Source organism: Rhinolophus sinicus, linkage group LG02 (assembly GCF_036562045.2).
Source record: "Rhinolophus sinicus isolate RSC01 linkage group LG02, ASM3656204v1, whole genome shotgun sequence".
NCBI classification, from domain to species: Eukaryota; Metazoa; Chordata; class Mammalia; order Chiroptera; family Rhinolophidae; genus Rhinolophus; species Rhinolophus sinicus.
The window spans coordinates 72,847,697-72,873,240 of NC_133752.1; the positions used below are offsets into that span (position 1 = coordinate 72,847,697).

A 25,544-nucleotide genomic window follows, 5' to 3' on the forward strand; every position below is an offset into this window, starting at 1 on the left:
GTCAAACACACCAGACTACTTTCAGTCTCAGGTCCATTGATTAGCCTGTTCTCTCTGCCTGGAGTGCTCCTCCCCCAGATTCTCACATGTTTTGCTGAATCATTGTATGTTGCTGTCACATGTCAGGCTTTCCATGGTCATCCTAAAACAGGTTTTGCCTCTATTCAGCTCTCCCCCTCCCTGATTAAATTTTCTTTATGGTACTATTAACCTGCTTTTTAATTTTACCCAGCATGAGGATTGGGATTTGACTTACTACTTTATCTCCAATGCCCAGAACGTGGATTGCATGGAACATAGAAAAATATATCAGGTCAGTCATCAGTAAATACTTGTAAATGAATGAATAGAAGGGTAGTAAATAAAGAGGATGTCTCAATGGGAAAAAACAAGACAGGTGAAAACCGAAGCAAGAATATGATGAATATACTGGATCAACCTAGAAGATTTGACAACTAATCCCAGAAAGAAAACAAACTCCACCAAGAGAATAGAGAAAATGAGAGAGATTACCAATTAGTCCATTTCAGAGCTGAAGGACACAAATTTCCAGATTGAAAGGTCCGCCAGCTCAGTGCAGTCAATGAAAAAAGACATATCTGTCAGACTTTAAAGAACTGGGCAGAAGAAAGGATCCTAAAGTTCTCTTGAAGAATAAAGCAAGAATAAATAGCATCAGATTTCTTAAAAAGTACACTGTATTTTAGAAGACCGTGGAACTTTTTAAATGTTAATTAAAATTATTTTCCATATAAATTTATTAGGATTAAATTCTATATATATTTAAAAGTCATTTATTAGGACGGAGTAAAACCTTTTTAACATTCAGAACATTTACTTACCATATTAAGTTGCTTGTAGCTATTTTTTTTATAGGAAAATGAAGTCTATCAAGAAAAAGATACTAGCGGTCAAAGAAACAGTGGATCTAATTCAGGGGAGCAATACACGAAAGACCCATGATGACAACAAAAAGCTCCCAGCTTTACTTAGAACAGGACAGAGGCCTTCGGGAGGGAGGACTCTTAGTAAAGAGGATCTGATAAAATAATATGGAGACACATTGCTTTGTTGCATAACCTCATTTATTCTTTCAGTGTGAGTGGCACCTCTGGAGTTGTACATTTTATGTCCTATGTGGATGGAACAACAAATGTACAAGAGAAAGTTGTAAACTAAAACAAAACCATACAGTAATAGAAATAGCTGACATTTTTTGAGTGTATACTCAGTGTCAGTAATTGTTCTGAGTACTTTTCCATGTATTATCTCATTTAAACATTTTGTAACTGTAGACCCTATCCTCATTTTGCAGGTTAGTCCATGGGCAGAAAAATGACTTGCTCAGAGTTAACAGTGGTAGGAAGTGCCATATCCAGGGTTTGAACTCCAGTATGGCTGCAGAGCTGGTACTCCTGTATTTTATAGGTCCTCTCAAGAAAAAGAAAATGCACATGATAGTTCATGAACATTTGCAAGGCAGTAAATGCTGATGATTGATTTATCCAAATGTAGTGATGAATCTATTTGCAAGATGGGGCTGGGGGGGTTCTAAGAATGCCAGATTTTCATCTCACAGCAGACTAGATATATCCAGAATTTATAAATTAAAAAATAGTATTCAAAGCATATTAAAAACATGATGGCAACTGTTTGAAGACACAGTTAAGAAAGCTCTCTCAAGAGACCATAGACTAGAAAAGGCTGGGCAGAACACTTTCATTTAAGCCTTTTGTTTCTTTAACCATTTATTCTTTTCATAAAAATAAGTTTACATTAAAAGATGTTCCATTTTCTCCCTATAGTACTGTTTCTCTAAGTACACATTGTGCTTCCTGCTTCGTGCATTTAAAATTACAGTTTCTTCTTTTGGATATGATTCTCTCCATATCTGTAAATTTTAAATCATCCTTCAAGTCTGCCTCCAAATGCCACCACCTCCATGAACCTTCCCGAATATCCCATCGAACTTCATAAGTGTTCCAGTACTTTCATTCTAACTTCCATTCTGGTTAGTTGTTTACCCAGTTGATTGTAAACTCCTTAAACACAATCTTGTTACTCTCCTGAGACATAATAGGCACTCAATAAATGTCAAATGAATTGAATTAGGTGTGTACTGAAGAAATAAATACCAAGAGGAGCAGAGGAAATGGACCCAGGAAGGTACCATCAGCAAGATGGATGGAGCAGGTTAGAGCCAATCATTGCCTATGGGCAATACTATCAGCATTTTGTTAGTTTTCTTCTAATCTCTGAACAGTTTTGATCAAATGATGGGCTTAACAGCTTGTTTAGAAGTTACAGAGTGGTGAGCTAAATTTTTTTTTTCGGTAGAGTTTAGCTCCTTAAAAGGGAACTAACAATTACCAAGTAGAGGCAGGTGAAGGTTTGCTTTCTAAGGTGTGGAAACTTGTACGCAGGTACATTTTATGACAAAAGGCAGTGGGGAGAGAAATTGAAGATGGGGAGATGAAAAATACTCTTGGTGGGAACACTGGGATACAGAACATGTATGGATTATAACCAAGAAATATATAAAATAGGTCTAAAATGCTGTACACTATATTGTTACTGTTTTGAAGGAATTATTGTCTGGAGTGTAGATGGCGGCAAATATATCGTCAGTAGGAAGAACCATAGAGATCTTTCAGGCACACGCTCTCATTTTGCTGGTGAGAAACTCAAGCTGAGACGTGATTTGCCTCAGATAATGTATACGTTTGTTAATGAATCATGTAGCTGGGATTTAAACTATCTCCAAATCCACATTCACCCCATATCCGTACCCCGTCTGAAATACCTGTCTTCCTTCTGAAAATCCTATTTATCTAAAATGTCACTTTTCTGAAACCTTCCGTTTGTCTCTCTAAACTCCCTCATTCAGGCACAGTAAATGTTTTTCTAGACTAAGTTCTTTGTGTAAACTTTTATTATGGGAAACATCCCACTGCATTTGCACAGCTTGTTTTCATGTCAGTCGTTTCCTTAAGGGTTGGAATCATGTCTTTTTTACCTTTATTCCCAGCATAGAGACTAGCAGAGAACTGGTGCTGAATATTGCCTGAGGTTTGGAACTCCTCTTGTTATGAACCATTTTGGTCTGTGGGAACAGTCCCGAAGGTGCTCTTCCTAAACCACACCAAAGATATCAGGCAGTTTATGCTCACGGACAACATTTTGGAAACTAAAGCATCTAAATAACCAAACAGAAATGTCCAATGTCTCAACTCCAAATCCCCGAAGGACTTGGGTAATTCTAAGTCTTAGTGATCAGATTTGAGGCCTCTGAAAGGCAGATGAAGGGCTATTCTAAGAAATGAGCGGGAGGGGGTGGGGGGAGCGAATTGAGTGTAAAATAGCTGTTTATAAGGGCCTTATATTTTTCTTTGAAGGGTTTGCTTCTTTACCTTTTTATTTATACATTGACAAGTATCAAAAAAAAAAAAAAAAGATTTGAGGCAAGTTTTAAGAGCAAGTAGAACAAATGAATGGTAAAATAACTGTATTAGGGCCAAGGAGAAGAGAAGAGTCAAGACCAAAGGACAAGAAGACTGATTATACGCATCCGAAAGTGCTCACGCGCTCTCAGAGGGCGGGTGCAGAGTGCCCGTCGGTACTGGGTTCAGTCCCAAGCCCAGGGCTTCTGGGTCACAGCTATTTCTCCTAACGCGGATCCTGTCTAGATATTATGTGACCTGTGGGCTAAATGGAAAAGTGAACTGAAAAGCATATCTATATAAAATAGTTCAGAAGAAAAAAGTGGAAAATAGTTTTAAAATATATACTTAAATTTTCATATAAATTACATATGTAAATAGGTGTTAAAGTGCTACAGTAAATGCAGTTCATTGCTGTAGTCCTTGTATCTGCAACTGGTTATGAGGCAGCAGTTGACAAGTATCACCATTATGATTTCCCTATATCTGATCCAAATTCATCTTCCAGTTAGCAAGCATCTCACTAGATTGGGGTGTTTTCAGTATGATACTAGTCTGGATTCCTCACACATCCCTCCCTTCTATTGTGGAACAGGAAAGGTTTTTCCTATTTAATAATACAGATCACTCATCTCAATCAATATTGTAAGTTTTCTATCAGTGACAATACCTTGTGTTCAACACCTGGAGGGATCATTTTTTAATGTCCTTTATGCTACAAAATTATTTTCAGTAATCATGAAATAATACAAAAAAATACTGAAATTTTTTCTCTTGAACTTCATATATGTATAATGTCAATTTTACAATACAAAAGAAAATAGACTACGTTTTAAATTACATTAATGTATTTTTTGAGATATTAGACTTTGTACAATGACTAGTATTGCTATTTCTATTTTTTGAGCCTTCTCCAAATTTATTAATGACTTTCAAAATTGATCTTTCTATATTAATGTTCAAAAAAGAATATACCCAGATTTGTCATCTAGCCTCACTTATAGTTGAGTGAAGAACACTTTTAATTTTAAAAAGTATTTTATGAAGCAACAGATAAACAAATTATAAGAAAAGTCTTAAACATAAGGATCAGTGTGTCAGAATTTCATAAAAGTCCAATATTACTGTATAGTCCATAAAAGCAATACTCTCAGAGTCTTTGCTTTTCACGATTGATTTTAGCGACTTTAATAGAAATATTCAAATACAAAAACTCCTAATTGTCATATAGAATGACACAATTTAAATAACTGAAGTTCAGTTTCTTTTTCTAATTATTGTAGATTTAAGGACTTCTGTCTTCTGCCTGGAATATAGAAAGCTGTAAAGAAGGTGGTTCCTACCCTAACGAGAAAAAGCCAGATAATCCACAAAGTCATAGCTTTTCTTGAACCCATCAGAGAACTGAAGTAACCAAATGCCCTGAAATCTAAATACAGGTACGTCAGACACAGAGGAGTTTCCACCTATTCACACGTGCTTCTGCGGCCCTCCTGGGGCACTCAGGAGGAAGCCTGGTGGTGCAGGCCTGCGAGAGGTGAGCAGCTGCTGCTGTGGGAAAGAAACCAAGCCCTGACTGAACGCTTCTCCCCTAAAAAAAAAAAAAAAGGGCTGTAGCTGCTGGGGAAGGAAAGCAACCCTTCACTCTAGTGTACAGGTGAAGATCAGACGAGGCTGGGGAAAGAAAAAGTAAAAATCCCTGTCCCCTGTGGAAGGGGCAGAAAACCATCCTGTAACCAGACCACTGACGGCTCCTGCCGCGAGCGTCAGGATCACTGAGGAAGCCCCACCCCCTAGATGGTTTTCCTCCAGTTGGTCCTTTTTCTGGAGCAGCCTCTCTGGATTGTAGACGGGCACATTCTTGCTGCGTCCTCATGTGGCCTTTCCTTGGTGTGTGCAGGTGGAGAGAGTACACAAGCTACTGCTCTGGTGTCTATAAGGACCCTAATCCTTTCAGATCTGTGCCCCACTTTTATGACCTCATTTAACCTTAATTACCTCGGAAAAGCCCTCCCTCCAAATGCAGCCACATTGGGGTTTAGAGCCTTAACATGACGCCGGGTGGGGGTGGGGGCTCAATTCAGTCCATAGCAGATGATAATCTGATTTAACTGTTTCACCATTGTGACCATGGTCAGCAGAAGTCCCACCCCTCAGTACCTGCTACTGGATTCTCACTGCCTTCCACCCTAAGCGGGCCTGGGAACTAATCCAGATTACCCCCATTTCCCAGAATGTCTGCTGCCCGCAACTACTTCCGGTACCAATTAGAAATAGCTGTAGCTAATTCAGGAAGAGAAATTTATTAATGGGTACTGAGTAGCTCAGACTGTCTGGGAAATAGTGGTTATAGAGTTAGAAGCAATGCGAAAAACAGTATCACAGAACTATTTCTGTGAAGACACAGCCTCCGCTGCCACTGCCGGGGGCACCCCAGCCAACCTGCAGCACCAATAACACCGGTGCTGGACATCGGATACTGTTGCCCACCCCTTCCAGGATGAAGTGGTCCCCATTCTGTGGTGTCACAATCCACAGCTCAAAGCAGGTGTGGGTGTTTGGTTGAGAGTACTCAGGTCATATGTCTGAGCCCTAGCTCCACATGAGGCTAGGAAAGTGAGTCGCGTTTTCAGTGTCCTCAGAGGAAATGGCCTCTGCCTCATGAGGTGACAGTTGGGGGTGGTTCCCCAAACACGCAAAGTGCATTCAATATGCTGACTCTGAAAAATGATGATAAACTGTTACTATAGATATGGTGTTTTGGGGGCTGAACTATATAGGAATGTGAGGAAATAGAAACTTTGTAGCCTGGCTCAAGAAAGACTAATTAACAGAAGTGGGATGGTTGGCCCAGAGCCTGGAAAACAGATACAACAGATACAAGCAGGAATAAAGTATCTGAGTCTGTCTTCAATGTTGCCCAAGGCTATTCAGGTGGTTGGGGCTGCTTGACCAGCGATGACAGCTGTGAGCAGGTGAGCACTTACTATTGGCCAGACGTGTGTGAGGTGCTTTCAACACTTTACCCTATTTTTATCCTCACAACCATCTATGAAGCAGTTATTTCACAGATGAGAAAACCGAGTTGTAGGAGGGCTTAGTAGATTTCCAAGATCTCCTGGCCAGGTACTTCAGAACAGAGATGGATTCCACAGGTGATTGTAGCTAATGCAGGCTGACCCTCCCTGCAAAGCCTGCACTTCCCAGACCTAACTCAGAGTCCGCTCCCCACAGAGACTTCCCAAGCAGGGAGCAGGAGCTGATCAGCCATTTGTAAACATGTTGGCCTCTGGTTTATACGGTGTCTTTGGGTTATAAGACCCGTCCCATGGCCATGACCATAGTGGAGAAAACTGTTTCCAGACCCTCCTATCTGAGAACCAGACTGACCCCAGCAAGGAATCCTGTGAGGAGTAAAACCACAGATGGGCACGGTGTTTTGCCTGTAAGCTCAATTATTGTTGATAATGGTGCTTTTGACAGGATGAGGACTTGACAATCTACTTCAGTAGATGCTGCTTTGCTTTGTATACATAAACATTTTTTGGAAAATGTCTCATTTATCTTAAACTTTATTGAGGTACAACTTACATACCATAGAACGTACCCCCTTTAAATGTATATTTTTAGTAAATTTTTAGTAAATTTACTGAGTTGTGCAACCATCACGACAGTTCAGCTTTAGAACATTTCCATCACACCAGTAAGATCCCAGGAGCCCTTGTACAGTTACTCTCCGCTCGCAACCCTAGTCCCTTGGCAACCACTAATCTACTTTCTGTCTCTGTGGATTTGCCTTCTCTGGACATTTCATGTAAACGGAAGCAGACTAGTTTCTTTTTTATGTCTGGCTTCTTTCACTTAGCGTAATGTTTCCGAGATTCATCTATATTGTAGCATGATCAGCATTTCCTTTTTGTTGCTGTGTAGTATTCCATTTTATATACATTTTGTTTATATATTTGGATAGATCACATTTTGTTATCCATTCACCAATTGATGGAGTCGCATTTAATTTGAATTTTTTTAAAACGTTATTTGCTGACATATACATGGAGGCAACAGAACCCAATAGGTGATCTCAGCCCAACTCTGTGCACTGTCTGTATTCATTATCCATTTCCTTCACTATCCAGTTCCTGAGAGGTTGTGTGTCCCTGCAATGGGTTCACTTAATTGTTATAAAACACTTGTAATTTCCTTAATCCTTCTATAGAAACTATAAAGTTTAGGTAATTCTGACCCTTTAAACACAATGCCATCATCAGTAACATAGAAATCCTGCATCAGTGACGATCAGGCCTTTGCACGACAAATACTTGAGTGCCATTTAGATTGCCATTGTGATGAAAAAGTGGGATTAGCAGGAGACTGGGGATGGTCTAATATTTGTGGAAGTTTTCCTCTGAATCAGTTTTGGAGACTGGGACGTGCTTGACTACCGTGCTATGGTGGCTGTCTTGTGATCAAGAAAACACGCCAGTTGTGGCTGTATGGAGAGGAAGAGCAGTGATCTGTCTAGTTTGGAGTCCAATGAGCCATGACTTCTAAAAAGAGACAGGCCCTGCTGCACATAACTATAAGCTGCCAGATGGTTGATAAATGCAGAGACCCAGGCCACCTGGGCCTATTCAACATGCTACATTTAAGAGCCTCTGCAAAATGGTCGTAAGTCAGGGAGTTTTAGCAGTACCAGCCTTCTCCCTTTCAGCCATAACCTGAGGTGGGATGCAAAGGGGCATCCTCTTCTGTCTTTGCAGTTGACCTTTCCTTGGACGGTACACTCCATCACAGGCCACGGGAACCCAGATGGCAAAACTGCCAAAACCTTCCTGAGGAAAGGGTTTCAGGAGGCTTAGGGGTGTGTGACCACCAGGGTTACTCTCTTCTCAAAAAGGCTCACTAGCTGGGTTTCCACCAAATGTGCTGCTTGGAGAAGCCCACTAAGTCCCTAGAATTATACAGTTTATTCAAAGAAACCATAGAAGTTATCAACACACCTGAATTTGTGTGTGGGCTGGGGTGCACTCAGGGTGGTAGAAAAGTAAAGTTTGGAGGCTGGGACCAGGTGTTGTAGAGTCTGCGAATGCAGCAAAGCTTTGCACATTGGACGTGCTCAAACGGTGTGTGTACTGCTGAAGCTGCAGTCTCCTGACGCTTCTCCAGCCAAAGTTTGTTCACCCCGATCACCTCCGCCCAGGAGCCCTCAGCCTGGATGGAGAGCCACCTCCTGCATCAGGTCCAGCTCATCCAGAGGGATGCTTGCTCAGCCCAATCAGTTGTTTTTCAAATTTTTTGACAGCACCTGCTTGCTTATTAATTATTTTTTCAGATTTTTATTAAAAGATAGTGAACATACGATATTAGTTTCAGGTGTACACCATAGATATTCAACATTTATATACCTAAACAAGAGGTCACCTTGATAAAGCCAGCAGCCATCTCACATCATACCACACTATCACAATGCTATTGACTATATTCTCCATGCTGTACATTACATCCCCATGACTTATTTGTTTTATACCTGGAAATTTGGACCTCTTATTCCCCTTCCCCTCCCTTTTTAAATTTATCAATTACAGTTGACATTATTATTAAATAATTTCCGGTGTACAGCATGGTGGTTAGACATTTATATAATGTATGAAGTGATCCCCATGACTAGTCTAGTACCCACCTGACACCATACATACACATAGTTATTACCATATTATTGTGTACATTCCCTATGCTTTGCTTTACATCCCTGTGACTCTTTTGTAACTACCAATTTGTACTTTTTAATCCCTTCACCTTTTGCATGGGCCCCCAACCTCCACCCTTCTATCACCCCAACTAATGTAGTATCCATCTGACAGCATACATAGTTGTAATATTATTGACTATATCCCTTATGCTGTACCCTACATCCCCATGACTATTTTGTAATGACCAATTTGTATTTCTTAATTCCTTCCCCTTTTTCACGTACACACAACTTCCCTCCCATCTAGTAATCATCAAAATGTTCTCTGTATCTATGAGTTTGTTTCTGTTTTGTTTGTTTATTTAGTGCTTAGATTCCACATGTAAGTGAAATCACATTGTATCTGGCTTTGTCTGACATACTACACTCAGCACAACACCCTCCAGGTCTATCCATGCTGCCACGGATGGCAACAACACTTTCCCTTCTGTGGCTGAGCAATAGTCCATTGTATATATGTATTATACCCTCTCCTCTTTATCCTTCATAAGAGGACGTGCTCCAACCAACTGAGCCATCTGGGAGCTCAGTGGCAGCTCAGCTCAAGGTGCCGTGTTCAATCTTAGTTGCAGGGGGCGGAGCCCACCATCCCTTGTGGGACTCGAGGAATTGAACTGGCAACCTTTGGTTGAGAGCCCACTGGCCCATGTGGGAATCTAACCAGCAGCCCTTGGAGGTAGGAGCACGGAGCTCCAACCGCCTGAGCCACCGGGCCGGCCCATAACGATTTTATTTTTAAAAATCTATTCAGCCCTCCTGTCTTTTGATTGGAGCATTTAATCCATTTACATTGAAAGTAATTGGGGAAAAAAAAAGAAAGTAATTGGTAATTATTGATAGACATGTATAGACTTTGCCATTTTATTATTTATAATTTTGATTCCCTCCCCCACCCCCCAAACACACATACACATCTTAAAGAAGCCCCTTTAACATTCCTTGTAATACTGGTTTGGTGGTGATGAACTCCTTTAGCTTTTTCTTGTCTGGGAAGCTCTTTATCTGTCCTTTGATTTTTGAATGATAGCCTTGCTGGGTAGAGCACCTTTGGTTCTAGGTGTTTGGTTTCATCACGTTGAATATTTCCTGCCAATATCTTCTGGCCTGCAAAGTTTCTGTTGAGAAATCAGCTGACAGTCTTATGGGAGCTCCCTTATAAGTTACTATTTGCCTTTCTATTGCTCGTTTTAGGATTCTCTCTTTTCCATTTTAATTATGATGTGTCTTGGTGTGGGACTGTTTGGGTTCATCCTGTTGGGACTCTCTGTGCCTCCTGAGCTTGTATGTCTATTTCCTTTATCAAGTTAGGAATGTTTTCAGTCATTATTTCTTCAAGTAGGTTCTTAATCTCTTGCTTTCTCTCTTCTTCTGGTACCCCTATGATAAGAATGTTGTTGCACGTGATGTTGTCTCTTAAACTATCCTTATTTTTTTCTTGGATTCTTTTTTATTTTTACTATTCCGATTGGGTATTTTTTACTACCTTGTCTTCCAAGTCACTGATTTGATCCTCTGCTTCATCTAGTCTGCTGGTGATTCCTTCTAGTGCATTCTCCATTTCAATTATTGTATTCTTCACTTCTAACTGGTTCTTTTTTATGGTTTCTATGTCCTTTTTTTTTTTTTTTTTTTTTTTTAACAGGTTCTTGACCTGGTTTATTAGGAATAGAAAGCATTCTTTTTGGCATTACTGGATTTGATATAATCAAATTTACATTTAAAAGGATCACAATGGCTTTAGGCTATAGGAATGTAAGAGTAGAAGCAGGAAGACCAGTTAGGAGGCTACTACAATATCCACTTGAAAGAATGTGGTGACATGATTGATAAGAGTTGTTATGGAGTCAAATGAGTACATTTAGGATGTATTTGAAGCTATATTTAATATGATTAGCTGATGGATCAATGTATGATGTGAGAGAAAGGGCGGGGCCTAAGATGACTCCCACTTTTTCCATCTGAAGAACTAGGTGAAGAGAGGAATCTCATATGAAATTGCAGAATGTCAGAGGAGAAGTAGATTTGAGTGAAAGAAAACTCAAACATTTGATGTCAGACATGTCAAGTGCGAGATGCTAGTTAGACACCCAAGAGGAGATGTAAGCAGGTAGGAGTATGAATTTGGTGTCCAGGTGATATGTGGAGTCTATGTCCTTTTTTATGCTTGCATTCTCTTTGTTGAAGTTCTCACTAAGTTCCTTGAGCATCCTTATAACCATTGTTTTGAACTCTGTCTCTGGTAGGTTGCTTGCCTTCATTTTGCTTAGTTCTTTTTCTGGAGTTTTCTCCTGTTCTTTCATTTGGGATGCATTTCTTTGTTTCCTCATTTTGGCTGCCTCTCTGTGTTTGTTTCTATGAATTAGGTAGACCTGCTATGTCTCCAAGTCTTTCCAGGAGGCCTTATTTAGTAGGTGTTCTTTGAGGCCCAGTGGCACAATCTCCCTGGTCACTTGAACCAGGTGTTCCGGGGTGTCCCTTGTGTGGGTTGTGTGTGCCCTCATGTTATAGTTGAGACTTAATTGCTATTGATGTGTGAGTGGGTGGGATTGACCCTCAGGCTGACTGGCTGAGGGGTTTGGCCACGTCCATAGCTTATGGGCTGCTATGTGAGAGGTTTACTCCAGTAAGTGTATTCACCCCAGCAGGCCCTGGTGCCTGTTGAGACCACCTATTGTGCGTGCCACTTGTGGAGCTAATTGGGCAGTGCTCTGTTGTGGTCTGAAGCCAACCCCTAGGTGTGTTGGGTCTGGGGCCTCTTGGGAGGGGCTCTGATGCAGGCCCAGGTCAGCTACTCCCTTTGACCGGGCAGAGGCTACTTGGTAGGAGCTGTAAAACAATCTGCATTTGTTTGCTGCCTCTTCTGGACCTGGAGGCGCATGGGAGAGGCTACGCTGTGAACTGAGGACAGCTGCCACCAGCACCAGGCCTGTGGTAGCTCTGCAAAAAGTTAGGACATCCCGAGGCCTGTTGCCACCTGCTGGCTCCCTTAACGTTCAGCCACTGATAAAATCTGGTGCAGTATACAAGTTGGGTGAGGCAGGGTCTCAGGGGAATTGTGAGAATTGTGGGAAGAGCTGTGGTCACCAAGTTAATGTAAATTCTAGTTTGGTGCCAGTGCTGAGCCTAGAGCAACTCAGCAAAAGTCTCAGAGCACACAGTGGCCAGTTGTCACCTGCCTGGGGTCTGTCGAACTCCAATAGTTTTCCAAGAAAGAGTGCAATGAGGGCAGGCGGAGCTGGCTACTCCTGGAGAAAGTGCCTCCAGCTGTGTATGAGTTGGGTTCAGTGGGTTCCCAGTGAGTCAGCAGGTTGGAGTGAAGCTCAACAGGCCAATCAGATTCAGATTTGGCCGGAGGAGGTGGGCTCAGCACAGGAAAGATGGCGCCCGCTTGCCGGCTGCACAAAGATGGATCCCTCACCTGGAAAATGCTGACTATCCTCCAGCCACAGTCTGCCCTCTGTATGTCTCTGAGTCACCGCCCCTCCGCTGGAGCCCAAGGTGAGTGCCTGCAAGTGAGTCTGTGCGCAGGTCATTTAAGAGAACGTGTGGGTTTCCCGTAGCCTTTCATCCCACCTGGATGGTCAGAATCCCGTTTTTCACAGCCAGATGTTGTGGGGGCTCTGGGTGGGGGGAGCCTGGTGTGGGAGGGCTGGGGTCCCTCACTCCTCTGGGGGGGGAACCAAGGTGGCAGAGATATCCCTTCTTGTTTTCAACCACCACAGGGAGTTTTGGGGCTCGTTCTGCATCTCTGCCCTTCCTGACTTCTTGACATGGCTTCTTCTTTGTATTTTTAGTTATAGGACTTCTGTTTGGCTAGACTTCAGATGGTTCTCCAGGTTGATTGTTCTATAATTTAGTTGTAATTTTAATGTGTTCACAGAAGGACGCAGGCAGTGTTTCTTTACTATGCCATCTTGGACCTCCCCAGTCATTTCTTAAGGGACAAACCTACATTTCACAATTCTCAGAATTGCATCTTCTCTATATAGAAATGTAGGGATTTTCTGCTTCTAACAGCACTGTCAGGACTCTGAAGTTCAGACTTAATGTTCCCTGGAACAGTCACATCTGCCTGTGTTGTGCTATTGTTTTATATTGCAGTCCTTCCAAGGCACCAACCTTTGTGTTTAATGTCAGCCCCGGCATCGTATCTAGTCTGTACAGATTAAATAAATACCTGTAATGAGGAAAACTGCTACCCCCTACCATTGTATTTTCTTAATGGCTCCCATAGATCTGGACCTTGTACTACAGGTGTGTAATTGACCTCCAATTAATTGCTTTTCAAACTTCAAGTGGAAGAATGGATATAGTGCTGTTTTCTAAAAGGAATGGATTTTATTTAGAATGCATGGTCTTTGCTAGGGAACAGGAGTAACTAGAGAATGAGGGGAGGAAAATGCCTTAAGTTAGCAATCAGTATTGATAAAGCAATGTTTTTTGAGAAATACCCCAAACTGAAGTCCTAATCACCAGCCTGGCCCTTAGAAATTGGACCTTATACATATTCCTGTTGACTTTGAACTAAGACACAAAATGAAATAAATGAAGGTTATTGCTCTTGTGGGAGGCCAAAAGTTGAAGCTCTGGTTTACAGGCGGAGTTGTGATTATGAATGCTCTTTTTCATGGTCCTACACTCTCTCTAGCTTGTAGCAAACTTAACTTCTTACAGGCAGTGCATCATTACTATCTAGGCAGTCTGCAAAGCTCCTGGTCATACTGCTGGAAACATGTTGTCTCTAGTGGTTTCTACTGAGTTTATCCATGTGAATAATGATGACACAAAACTCTTGTGAGTACAAGTATCAAGGTGTGGAATGATAATCCCATTGAGCATAGAATACGGAACCAGGCATGATAGCCTGGTCTCATTCTGTTCACCTTATTCCAGATATTATGTAATCTATTTGCTCTCCATGAAGCAGCTTCTATACTAAATAAGCATGTTTGAACTTTGTGATAGATGTATCATAAATAGTATAAATGAAAGGTCACTTTTAAGTTCTTAGGTTAAAAAGCAACTTGTAAAGTCTCCCAAATGTTTGTCAGAATGTATCATCTATTATGTGCCCCCTCAGTCACTGTAAGCCAGATCAGAGGATGTAGCCAGTAAGTTGGAAGGTGGCATTTGATTTCTTAGGAAGATATGCAGACTCCAGAATCTAAACAGAAAATATGCACAGACATTTTATCAGTTTGTGAAATACATGAATATTCAGGGCTCCACACTACTATATAATGCTGCATTTCTTGATTTTATTTGAAACAATGCATATTTTTAGCATTTTATGGTAGGATTTTACACTTGTCATTTACACAAATTACAAGGTTCTGCTTCAAGTCTTTAAAAAATTTTAAAAATTCAGCCCATGTGCAGCACAATAATATGCAAAACTACTTTACATTATACACACTTTTTATCAAAGGAGATACAAAATTCTGGCTTGTAGTTTTAGACAAATACAAGAAGCTTCAAACTAGACACAGAGGGTTAACATTAATTCTCAAATATAAGTCTGCACTTTGTGTTGTATTTCTCTGAGATGTAAATACTAAATTCCTAAGGGATTTAAATTTTTTCCTTTTTTAAAGGAAAACTGCCAAATTTCCCTTACACAAGTCCCTCTCCATCAGCTCAATCTTTCCATCATCCTACTCTCCCTTCCCTTAGTGCCAGACACTTGCATCGTATTACAAAATCAGGAGTGGGCCATTTACAGAGACGTGTGGACCAGATCCTTTTAGCTACCTCCTCTCCTGCAAAATCTAGGCAACCATGAGCTGATGCACATGATTCTGCTACAGTATGTTAAATATGACATTAGGTAATCTAGTCAGCTGTGACGCTGAGTAATTAATCAGAAGTTGAGAGAAAGAAGGTCCCTACCAGTGTGCTTTTTATTGGTGACAAATGCATGGCTTTAAGAATCAAGTTGTCTGATGCTAAGAGAACTTTAAAATCTTTCTAAATAGAACATGCCCACTGATTGCTTGAGGGACTTCTCTGATGCTTATGCATAGATACTCTTTTTCAGCATGTTGGAGGCAATATTTTATACTTTCCTTCTAAAAGGTTAGGAAGAGGCAATAAGGAAGAGTAGGGCTTTTTCTGCCCTTTTAAAAGGTACTGTTTTCTGTCACTGGTATCCATTGTTCCTTAACCATCATCTGATACCTAAATGTGTGTATACGCATATTTAAAAGAATGACCCATCTTTCAGTCAATATACAGCCAACTCTTGATTATCTATGAGAACACAAGTGACATTTACTACCAGTAAATTTCACATTTAACATAATCATCCTTTTTGGACACTGCTCACATTCACTGTTTGTGTTACATCCCACATAGACTACAGTCTAACAAGACCAAGTTAATGCAAACATTGTTTACATCTTCTAACCCACGCTGGGAATGTGTAGGGACACCGAGCAAACACATTCAGCCAGGGCTTTGGGAAAAGTGGAGCCTAAAGTGGAGAAGGGGGGAGTCTATAACTCTGAGCATGAGAAAGCACAAATTTCAAGTTCCTTCTGAATTAGCTTTTAAAATATGCCTTCATTATTTTGTTTTAAATTTATGATTACTGCAAAATTCAAAACCTGAGGCATAGTCACTATTTTATATAGATAATGGAGAGTTGACTGTAATCATGTTTTTTGTGTCTTTATAACTTTAGCCCTTTCATATAAAAAAATTCACAAGAAAACATAATATGATAAAAAGATTAATAGACTACCATTATGACATCTAGAAGCATTTATTTTATGCAAAAAAACTTAAATATGATCATGTGTACACAAAAGTGCACACAATACCTATGCTGAACAATGTCAAGAAACAATATATTGATGCAACAGTTGTCTTCTAAAATAAACATAAAAACTGAGCCCAGACTGGCAGACAAAAGCAAAACACTTATTTCCCAATAGCATAACGCTGAAAACTGATAGCAATCCTAAACACCTCCAACTTTCCTTACAAAGCTGCCAAAGTCCAACTATCTTAAAAAATTGACTTTTTTTTTACATCAATAATAAAAATCTGGTGACAAACATTATAAAACCAAATGCTGGACAGTCTTTACTCCTTTAAAATTCCAAATATTCCAACATAATCACAGGAGTAAAAACCATTTTAAAGTGATATGCTTTATGAAACAAACAATATGTACATTTATTGCAAATTATATTAAACTAAAGTGGAGGGAAAATCAAAATATGAAGTGATAATTTAATTATTTTCTCACTCTGATAAAAGTCAGAAAGCAACATTTATAAAATTGCCACCACATCACTTTTCATAGCAGGGAACTGAAATCTGTACATCTCATTTTTGCAGAAAAGTAGGCAGGCAGAAAGAATTATACATAAAAGTTTCCAAAAGGAAAAACAAAGAAATTATTTAATCTGATCTCTTTTCTTCTAAAAAATTAATTCAGTAGACTTTTCTTTTGTAACACGGGAATTCCTGGCTCTAAAATTGATGAATTTTCAGTGTCAGTGTAAGGACATCCTGTTACTTTCTTTAAAATAAAAACTGCAGCATGGAAGTTAATGGTGTATTATGCCTTTAAACTCCAGATATGCAGGAACTGGAACCAAGTGTTAAGCAATTTGCTTAATTATTGACTTTTCATAAGAAAAGTCTGGGGGGAGGAGGGTAGAATAGAGTTGCTTTTAGCCTCTCTCAAGAGTTTCTGCTGTACATTTCCATCAAAGGACTTGTGGTCATGTGAAAAGGAAGTAATAGTTTCAGTTTTCAAGGCAGAAAGTGTGTTTTGAAGTTAACTTCATTTTCTGTTCAGGGATATTTTGAATCCAAGTTTTTGCAGAAGCTGGAGCTTGCTTCTGTTTGGCCTTCATTTTCTCCCTTTGCAAATGAGTTTTCTTTTTACCTTGGGGATAGAAGAAAGCAAAGTTAGAAAATATATAAACAGGAAAACAAACCAGAATTATTTCATTTCTATAGCTATTAGCTAAAATCTGAAAATATTTTTCATTTTTCACCTGAAACTTTACTTGGTTTAAAGAATCTTTCCCAGTTAAACTATATAAAAACTATATAAACTATATAAAAACTATATAGTTTAACTATATAGTTAAACTATATAAAAAACACGAATGATGTTATTTTCAACCATTAAGTTCTTCTATCCAATGGCCAATATGCTTAAAACAATAAAACAAAATGAAAGCTATTATTTGAAATGTCATTTTTTATTAATACTTTTAAAATCATATTATAGAAGAAAATTACTGGATACTGTGGCAAATTGTTTTATAAGTCTGACTGCTGAACTGGGTAAACAAATACATTTTAATATACTAAAAAAAACAAAAATAAAAACAAAAAAACGAGGAAAATTTAGCTTAATTCTATTAAAAGGTTAGAGGAATCCTCCACTAGTAGGGAGGGAAATTCTGATCTCTGAAAGCGCCTCTGCCTCTTTGGGAGGAGGCAGAACCACCTAACAGGTGAGAGGGCAAAGGGAGGAACTGAGCACAGGGCTTGGCCTCGGCTCCCTCCATTTATTCTCTTTTGCCCCCAGAGGTGTGTTCTGCGCTGCCTGCGGTGGTTCCCTGTAGGGGCAGGGCCTTGGTAGCCCCCTGGCCTATGTCATTTCACATTTTAAATCAGCCAAATCAGTATTAAGACTGTGTCTCCTTCTCAACAATTTCAAACTGAGGAGAGAAAAGTAAGGGGGTTGTTTATAATTACTTCTAATCCCAACCCCCCAACACTACACATACATTTTATAAAAATAAGAATGCTTTAAAAAAAGCTAGGCGATTAAAATTCTTACAGAGACTACTAAATTAATTTATTATACGAAACAAGTTCAATTATATGACACCAAACTATCTTCTACAAGCTGCCTGTCGCACTTTCAGGAAGCTTTCCTTCACTAGCTCTGAGCCCTCAGTATCTTCCTGGCTGCTCACAGACCTTTAAACAATCCACGTCCCCTGGAAGAATTTCCTGGACTTGATTTTATGTCCTAAAGTGAATCGCCATCACTTCCAAGCACTTGGCTTCTGAAAAATTTTATATTATTTTGATAAAAATGCAGTTGTTACTGAAGGAATAGTCACATCAAACTAATGTACGGTTGTTTAACACATGAGGATACACACTTAGGGGGTCACTTTCAAGATATGAACCCATCTGATGTGAGGAAACTTTCTCAATACACAGTAAGCACAGGAAATCAGGATATTCTTTGCTTAAAAAACCAGAAATTCCAAGATTCTTGAACACTCTCACACTAAGCATGCTAAGTGAAAAATATTAATCCAAAGATGAGAAAACATAGTCTATTATCCTACAGATAATTTCTTTAAATTTATAGTTTCCCCAAAAGTCCAAAGTTTAAGGACTGGTGTTTACTGATAATTTCTTTGTGGAAGAATTTGGTTTGAAGTGTAAGCAAGACATGCTCAAGAATCAGCAGACCTATAAAAACATATTTTTAAAGCAAAATATTTTGAATTGTTTGCCACTAGATAATAGCTCAAAAACATAAGGAAAGAACAAGTGAACTAAGCAAATGAAATGATGATCAACCTTCATCCAAAACTTAGAAAGTCAACATTAATTGTAGTTATTCAGATACTGTTTCCTTCCTGACCACAGTATACAAATGGCTGACTTTTATAAACATATAGAGTGAATTCAAGGTTATTTTCTCACAAAAAGTACCAATTCCAAATGCAGCCCCAAATATAAATGGTAACATTTATTGGAAAACTCTCTCTCTTTCTCAATAGTGGAAGGAATACATTTACTACAACAATCCAAAGGGATCTAAAAATTCAAGTTAAGTTTACAAATTAAAATGCTCAGCATCAACTCCCAAATTAAGAAGTAAAATCTATGCCTGTAAATATTTGTATATACTATCCATGTTCTGGTGGAATAAAGTATCCATCCTTGAGTTAGTAAATAAATTATGTAAGTAAGAATCATACTACAAGTAATTATAATTTACCTAATGTTGTAAGTAAGATGACCTAAGGAATTCTATAGGGGTTAGTACTTGCCACACACTATAAGTGAAGTTGTGGTATTAAAATGGTTCTAGAGGCTACCATTTATCAAGAGTTCTGTATAATAGAGCTGAAGGATTAAATGAAATTAACAAAGCATCTAGACTATGGCTGGCATATACTGGGACCTAAAAAGTATTTTTCATCAATTACATAATAAAATTTTAATACAATATAAATACAAAGTAAGAAAGTTGGGTGAGTTTTCTCGAGGTGGTGCTAGTGTAAGGTGTAGCCTAGTTCCTCTGAGGGATCCTGTACTCAGATTGGCAATGGAGTACAGAAGACGAGGGTAATGTCAGGAGGAGAGGTTCTTTGCAGATGTTACCGTGGAGACATATGTGACCAGAGCAGGAACTGACCACCTGGGCAGTGAGAAATTAAGTGAAAGGTGTGAAGAATAATGCAAGGTAAAGCAAAAGGAAAGACTGGTAACATGGCATCTGCAGTTGGAAAGCAAGGTCCCTGAGTAGCGCAACGGTGCTGGGCCTTATTTCTCCAAGTCTTGCATTCACGCTCACAGTCCAGGGGTGAGCAAGCGACCTTAGTCAGCACTCCAGATGTGTCTCCACTAGGCAGGCCCCGAGGCTACGCTTTGAGCTGCCAGGGCAGTAAGTGAGCTGATTCTATCACCAGGGGTTCATCCTTGGATGTACTGTTTGATGGCTCTCAGGTTTGGCAACTCTGTTTCTTCTTTAATTAACTGGTTGAAATTGGAATGATAACCTTAACAGGATGATTCAAAGTGTTACAATAATTCCGTATTCAGAATTGTTCAATCATGTGGCTTTAACCTGTATCTAATCCTCAACAGGTCTCAGGAAAATACAGGTGGGATGTCAAGCACAGGTAATACTTGCAGTTAATGAGAAGTATGTTTAGAATTTTGTAGGAAGGTAGAAGCTACAGTTCTACCTGAAATAAAAATAAAGCTGGCATCCTCAGTATTGATCACTCAACGTTATCTCACATTGAGGGACAGTTAAAACATCAGCTGAGTCACCAAGTGTGTCTGTCTCTTCTGTCGTTTGGTGGTTAACTACACATTAGAACGTCTCCTTCTACACACTAAGAGGGAAAACAAATTAACGGAGTTCTGAATGTTCATAGTTTTAAAATGTTTCAAAATACTGTGTAAGTTAGAGGAGAAACATAAGCACAGCTACCACTGTTAGTTCCCTGAGGCGGTAAGGATTCAAAGCCCTTTCTGCGTGGCACTGGCCAGATGGCCTGAGGAAGGAATCTTTTCTGGTCTAATCTCCTTCTCTCTAACAGAGGCTTGTACTTGCTTCATAATCATTGTTGGCCAAGGCCAATGTATGTTCAACAGCCTTTTCCTGTTTTCACGATTATTTCTAGTATGTGCTAAGCACTGTGCCAAATACCATCCCCACGGCCTACCTAATTGTCACCATAGTTGACAATGTTCTTAGCAGTAGGTGCTTCATTTACTTCGTCTGCCACTTTTAAGAACATCTGATCTGTCTCTTGTTTTTTTCCCTCTGTTGTGAAAACGCAAGGGCTTTTGACTGTGTGTGCTCTGAAAGAGGTTGGCCTACAGTTGGTCTGCTTGGCTTAACGTGTGATTTTTGTAAGTAAACTAGCTTTTATGTGATAGTTATAAAAATTAACTATATGCAAATATATTCCACTTTATGGGAACTAGTATTACATAAATGAACTACATTAACTATTTAAAAATATGCAAGTATTTTCAAAGTATCCTTTGTTCTTCCAGTTTTGTGTGCCATATGTAGATCGTGCCTGCAGAATTAAGACTTAATTTTACTTTAAAAGTACAATTCCAGAATGACAATGCCTGTGTTTAATCCTGGCCCCACTGTTTATATAAACAAAGGGACTAAAAGCTACATGGACCCTCCATGCCTGGGTTGCCTCCTCTTTGTAAGCTGGAATGATGATAATACTTAGTCACATAGAGATGTTTTAAAGATTTAACAGGATAACAAAGAACTTAGAATTGAGCCTGGCTCATAATAAGCACTATGTAAGTGTCATCTATTATTGTTCTTATGTATCAGTGTATTGTAATAAAATATATATAACATAAAATTTACCATTTTAACCTTTTTTAAGTACACAGTTCAGTGGCATTAGTACGTTCACATTGTTGTGCAATGACTGCCACTCATCTGTAATATTTTCATCTCTCCAAACTGAAACTCTGCACCTATTAAACACTGACAGCTATTCTCTTTTCCTTTGCTCCCGGGAACCACCGCTCTACTTCCTGTCTATGAATTTGACTACTTTAGGTACCTCATATAAGTGGAATTATATAGCATTTGTCTTTTTGGGTCTGGCTGATTTCAATTAGCATAATATCCTTAAAATTCATCCACATGTAGGATGTTTCAGAATTTAATTCTTTTATGTAGTGATTCTAAAAATAATTCTTATATTTTTACTGTAGCAATCAACAGACCTCCCGTTAAAGTTTTTGGTTCTCTCTGGAGTTGACAAGCTGGGGAAGTATGTATACTCTTTGAGGGGAAGAACCTATCCATTTTGGATACTTTTGTATTGCCAACACCCACCACAATGGCTGGCACTCTAATCAGTAAAGTGTTGAAAGAGTGAATGAATAAGTACAGAGCAATGTGATGTGCCTGTAATGCATCCAATCTCCGTAGGAGGGTATCACGAGCAACACAGAGTTTCTGGAGTAAGTTAGGTTTTGCTGAACAGCTCATCAGGATTCCAAGTCTAAGTTACAATGGTAGGATTTAAGGACAGAGTTATCTTATTAGGCTCAGGAAAGAATGGAAAAGACAAAAGGAAGCTTGGGAGAAAGTTTCAGAATGTACTTCTATGTTGCGTTAATCATGAATTAGTAGTCAACACAGTTCAATCATAAGTTTCGGAAATACGTGTGCAAAAGATTTGATCTATTTTATTGAATCAACAGAGTATAATGTTATTATGAACACCTTATTTAACCATCCAACTTCACTGAGACTATAAAACCATCACAGAATTCTGTATTTTTAATAACACACTGCTTACTGACCTACTGACATACTTAAGACTACTAAGGTTATAAGAGACATTTTAAGATTTATTTTAAGAAGGCTCAATGCTACTTTTAATCAAAACCAGTCTCTGGCATGTAAGATATTTTTGTTTGTTTAATGACGTTGGTATACATAGTGTACCTAGAAGTAGAGCAATGGGTTTTCAGAGATAAGGTCTGGTTGCTACTGAAATATTTTCAGAGTCCAAGTATGTATATCTGGATATTTTGGTTAGATGGCAAAAGGACAGCTAATGAGGAGGACGGTCAGGTGGCTCAAGTGGCCTGTGTGTGATGACCAGTACATTTTGTGTGGGTGAGGAATAGGTAGAATAGAATTCTAGAAACCCTTTAAAGAATTCTGGCAGAGTCTCCAAGGAAACTGTTCAACTTTTGCACAGCTGAAAAGTATATTAAGAGGTAAAGAAACTAGAATTCAATACAATGGTTATAATTACGGAGCATTTATTCTGTACAAGGCATTTTGTTAAGTGTTTTATATTTATTGATCCATTTAATTCTTAGAACATACCTTGAGGAATGTGTTATCATATTGTTTTACTGATGAAGAAAAGGAGGCGAAAGTTAAATGTGCTGTTCCAGGACAAATGTCCAGGATTGAGAAGAAAAGTAGTAAATTTGCTCCCAGTATTGGCTTTCATTACTATACTTATTTGTCTTTAGAAGTTAGTAGGAAAAACACCCATCATTTAGATCAGGTTGGGGCCTGGATCTGCTGCCATGAGATGTTGTAAAAAGTGGCCAAGAGACACCTAAAATATAAGAAAATTTAACAGCCCCAAACTTCAGAATTTTATAAATGGTAACTTAAAGAAAGTACTTATAAAGACATGATTTAGCAACACTACTTTATAAAGATACTGAAGCAGGGTGGTGAGGGTATCCTGAGATGATCAAAGCTGGCTCTTTCCTAGAAGGATCTCAGATGCTTACAATCTAATTCAGGGGGAGATGAGTTAGGTATAGATATACAAGGGAAAGAGAAGGGGGGTAAGGTAGGGCTAAATTCAAATTGTAGGCCAAACATGGAAGGGGCCAACTTCTAGATCTCCACCTGCGGCACCACTGTTACACTGTGGGAAATCTGAAACCGCAGCCCAAGAATGAACAAAGATGAGCAGCTTGTGAAGTTGTTTCATCGGGCTGGTGGGGCAGACGTGCGTTGTTGACTTATATTAAAATTAACTGTAACGAGAAATTAGTGAGCAGGAATATACTGCATTTTGCTGTGTATAATGAGCACCCACGTTTTTGGCCCAAACTTTAAGGGGAAAAATCTTTCCTTTTAATTTTTTAATTCAAATTTTTGTTTACACTTAGGTACTTGCTTTTTGTATTATAAAGGAATTTTAGCATTTATTTTTTTTAACACATTATGGTATAAGAAATTTTACGTAACAAATAACTTACAAAACACAAGAACAGATACAAGGTGCAAGAAATTTTATGTACCAGTAACAAATTTACGGTATTTACCCATCATAGAAGGCCAAGAACTCTCTCCTTACAAGTTTGTTGTTAGTTCAACAAAACCGATTATCATATTCCAGGGTATTATTTTGCGTACAGATATTGTTACTGATTTCTAGAGTTACAATTTTAACTCATAAGCATAAATAAAAGAATTAAAAACATTTATATAGATGTGGAATTAGTATTACCTATGTATAATGTACATCCTTATTTTTCCCTCACAAATCTGGGCAAAAAAGTGCGCATTATACACAGCAAAATACGGTACCTGTTCATGTGTCATGGCTTCTATCTTCTCCATTCTGAAACCTTTGTATCCCGAAAGTAGCCATTTATATTAAGTAAACCCTGTGTAAGTATGTGAAAACCACCAAGCAAAAGATAATACTGTCCTAATATGTCTAATGAACAGAAATATCCAAATACCGTATCCTAATTAAAAATTAACCAAAGGAAAAAAAGATCTCTCTTCAAATTGATGTCCTGGAGGTATTGAAATAAAAAAACAGATGCCATTATAACCTACTTAGGAAAATCAAGGGCAGTTTTCACTCCCAAATGCCTAGGGGTTTAGTAGTGATTGACAGACATACTAAGAATAAAACAAAATGTCTAAATTCAAAGTTCAGAAAGGATGGTGTACGTTACCTTTGTAAGTCAATTTGTCTCTCTGCTGGTGCTGCCTTTTTGGCTACATCTTGCAGTTTGGGTGCTTTGGCATTACCTGCTTCCAAACCCCCAGGGCTTTCCTGACTGACCGCAGCTCTCTTTCTTCCCTTGCTAAGAGGTTTACTTATATCATCATTTTTGGTTGCGTTGCCCTGAGATTCAGACTTGGGTCGACGTCCTCTCCTGGGCTTTGAAGGGGCAGGTGGTCCTGATTCATCTACCTTCTCATCTGTTTTCTGCTGGATATTCTCTGCACCAGCGGCTGTTACTGTTCTTTTCTTTCCTCGGTCACTGCTGATGTTGCCCTGGGTAGCCTGATCAGAATTAATCTCCTAAAAGAGCACAAAACAATTCTATAAACACAAATTCCTTAAATACCAATGATCTGTACTAGAAAGTAGTATTTTGAAAGTATTTTAAAGAAGTTGTAATTCCCGGGCTTCTAATTAACTACCTGCACCCTATGAGGAATGTAAACTCCTTGAAGGCAGGGACTGGGCGGTCCTAACACACACACGCACTCAGTAAATGCTTATTACACACGCACAGGCAGTATATATACAATAGAGAAAATCTACGCAGTTTTGCGATCACACCCATTCTAAATGAAGACGTCCTTTTTATTGATGGAATGCTCTAACTGTATCACTTTTCAAAAGAAAATATTATGTTTTCATAGTTCAATGTTTTCTTTCTCTATGATGCATCTAACTATAATAATCTTTGTAGTTTTGTGACATGTTCTTAATTTCTCACTCCACTTATTCAAACTTTTGTCTCTTCTTACTGCATCAATAATTAACCTACTTTTCTTCTGAATATTTTTTTGTCCTTCTAGTTTAGCACATGTTACATATACTAAGTCTTCTAAAACGTTCAAAGCAATAAAATCTCATTTTAATATAACATATATGAACTATAGGAGGAACAATAGTTTTCAGAATGAAAGTTACCTTTATATGGATGATATTTAGGAATCAATTAGAATTTTAATTGATAAAATTTTAATTGATTCAAAGGAAACAAAGGAACACTATCATCATCCAAAAAATTAGACTATCTTTTCAATTAATAATTTTACATTCATTTCTCTCAGAAAATCTTTT

The 25,544-nt window shown here is 38.8% G+C and overlaps 1 protein-coding gene across 2 annotated transcripts in view; it reads right to left on the minus strand.

Moving 5' to 3' along the window:
• Window positions 1-14,427: 14,427 nt before the first annotated feature.
• The window catches only part of PDS5A (PDS5 cohesin associated factor A), a 111,197-nt gene continuing 100,080 nt past the window's right edge, over window positions 14,428-25,544 (minus strand). For both annotated transcript variants that reach the window (XM_019751955.2, XM_019751956.2), the window contains exons 32-33: window positions 24,418-24,770; window positions 14,428-17,089 (exon numbers count right to left, since the gene is read on the minus strand). In XM_019751955.2, the coding sequence (XP_019607514.1) occupies window positions 17,086-17,089; window positions 24,418-24,770 (357 nt within the window). In that variant the 3' untranslated portion in view covers window positions 14,428-17,085. The remainder of the gene's footprint in view (window positions 17,090-24,417; window positions 24,771-25,544) is intronic.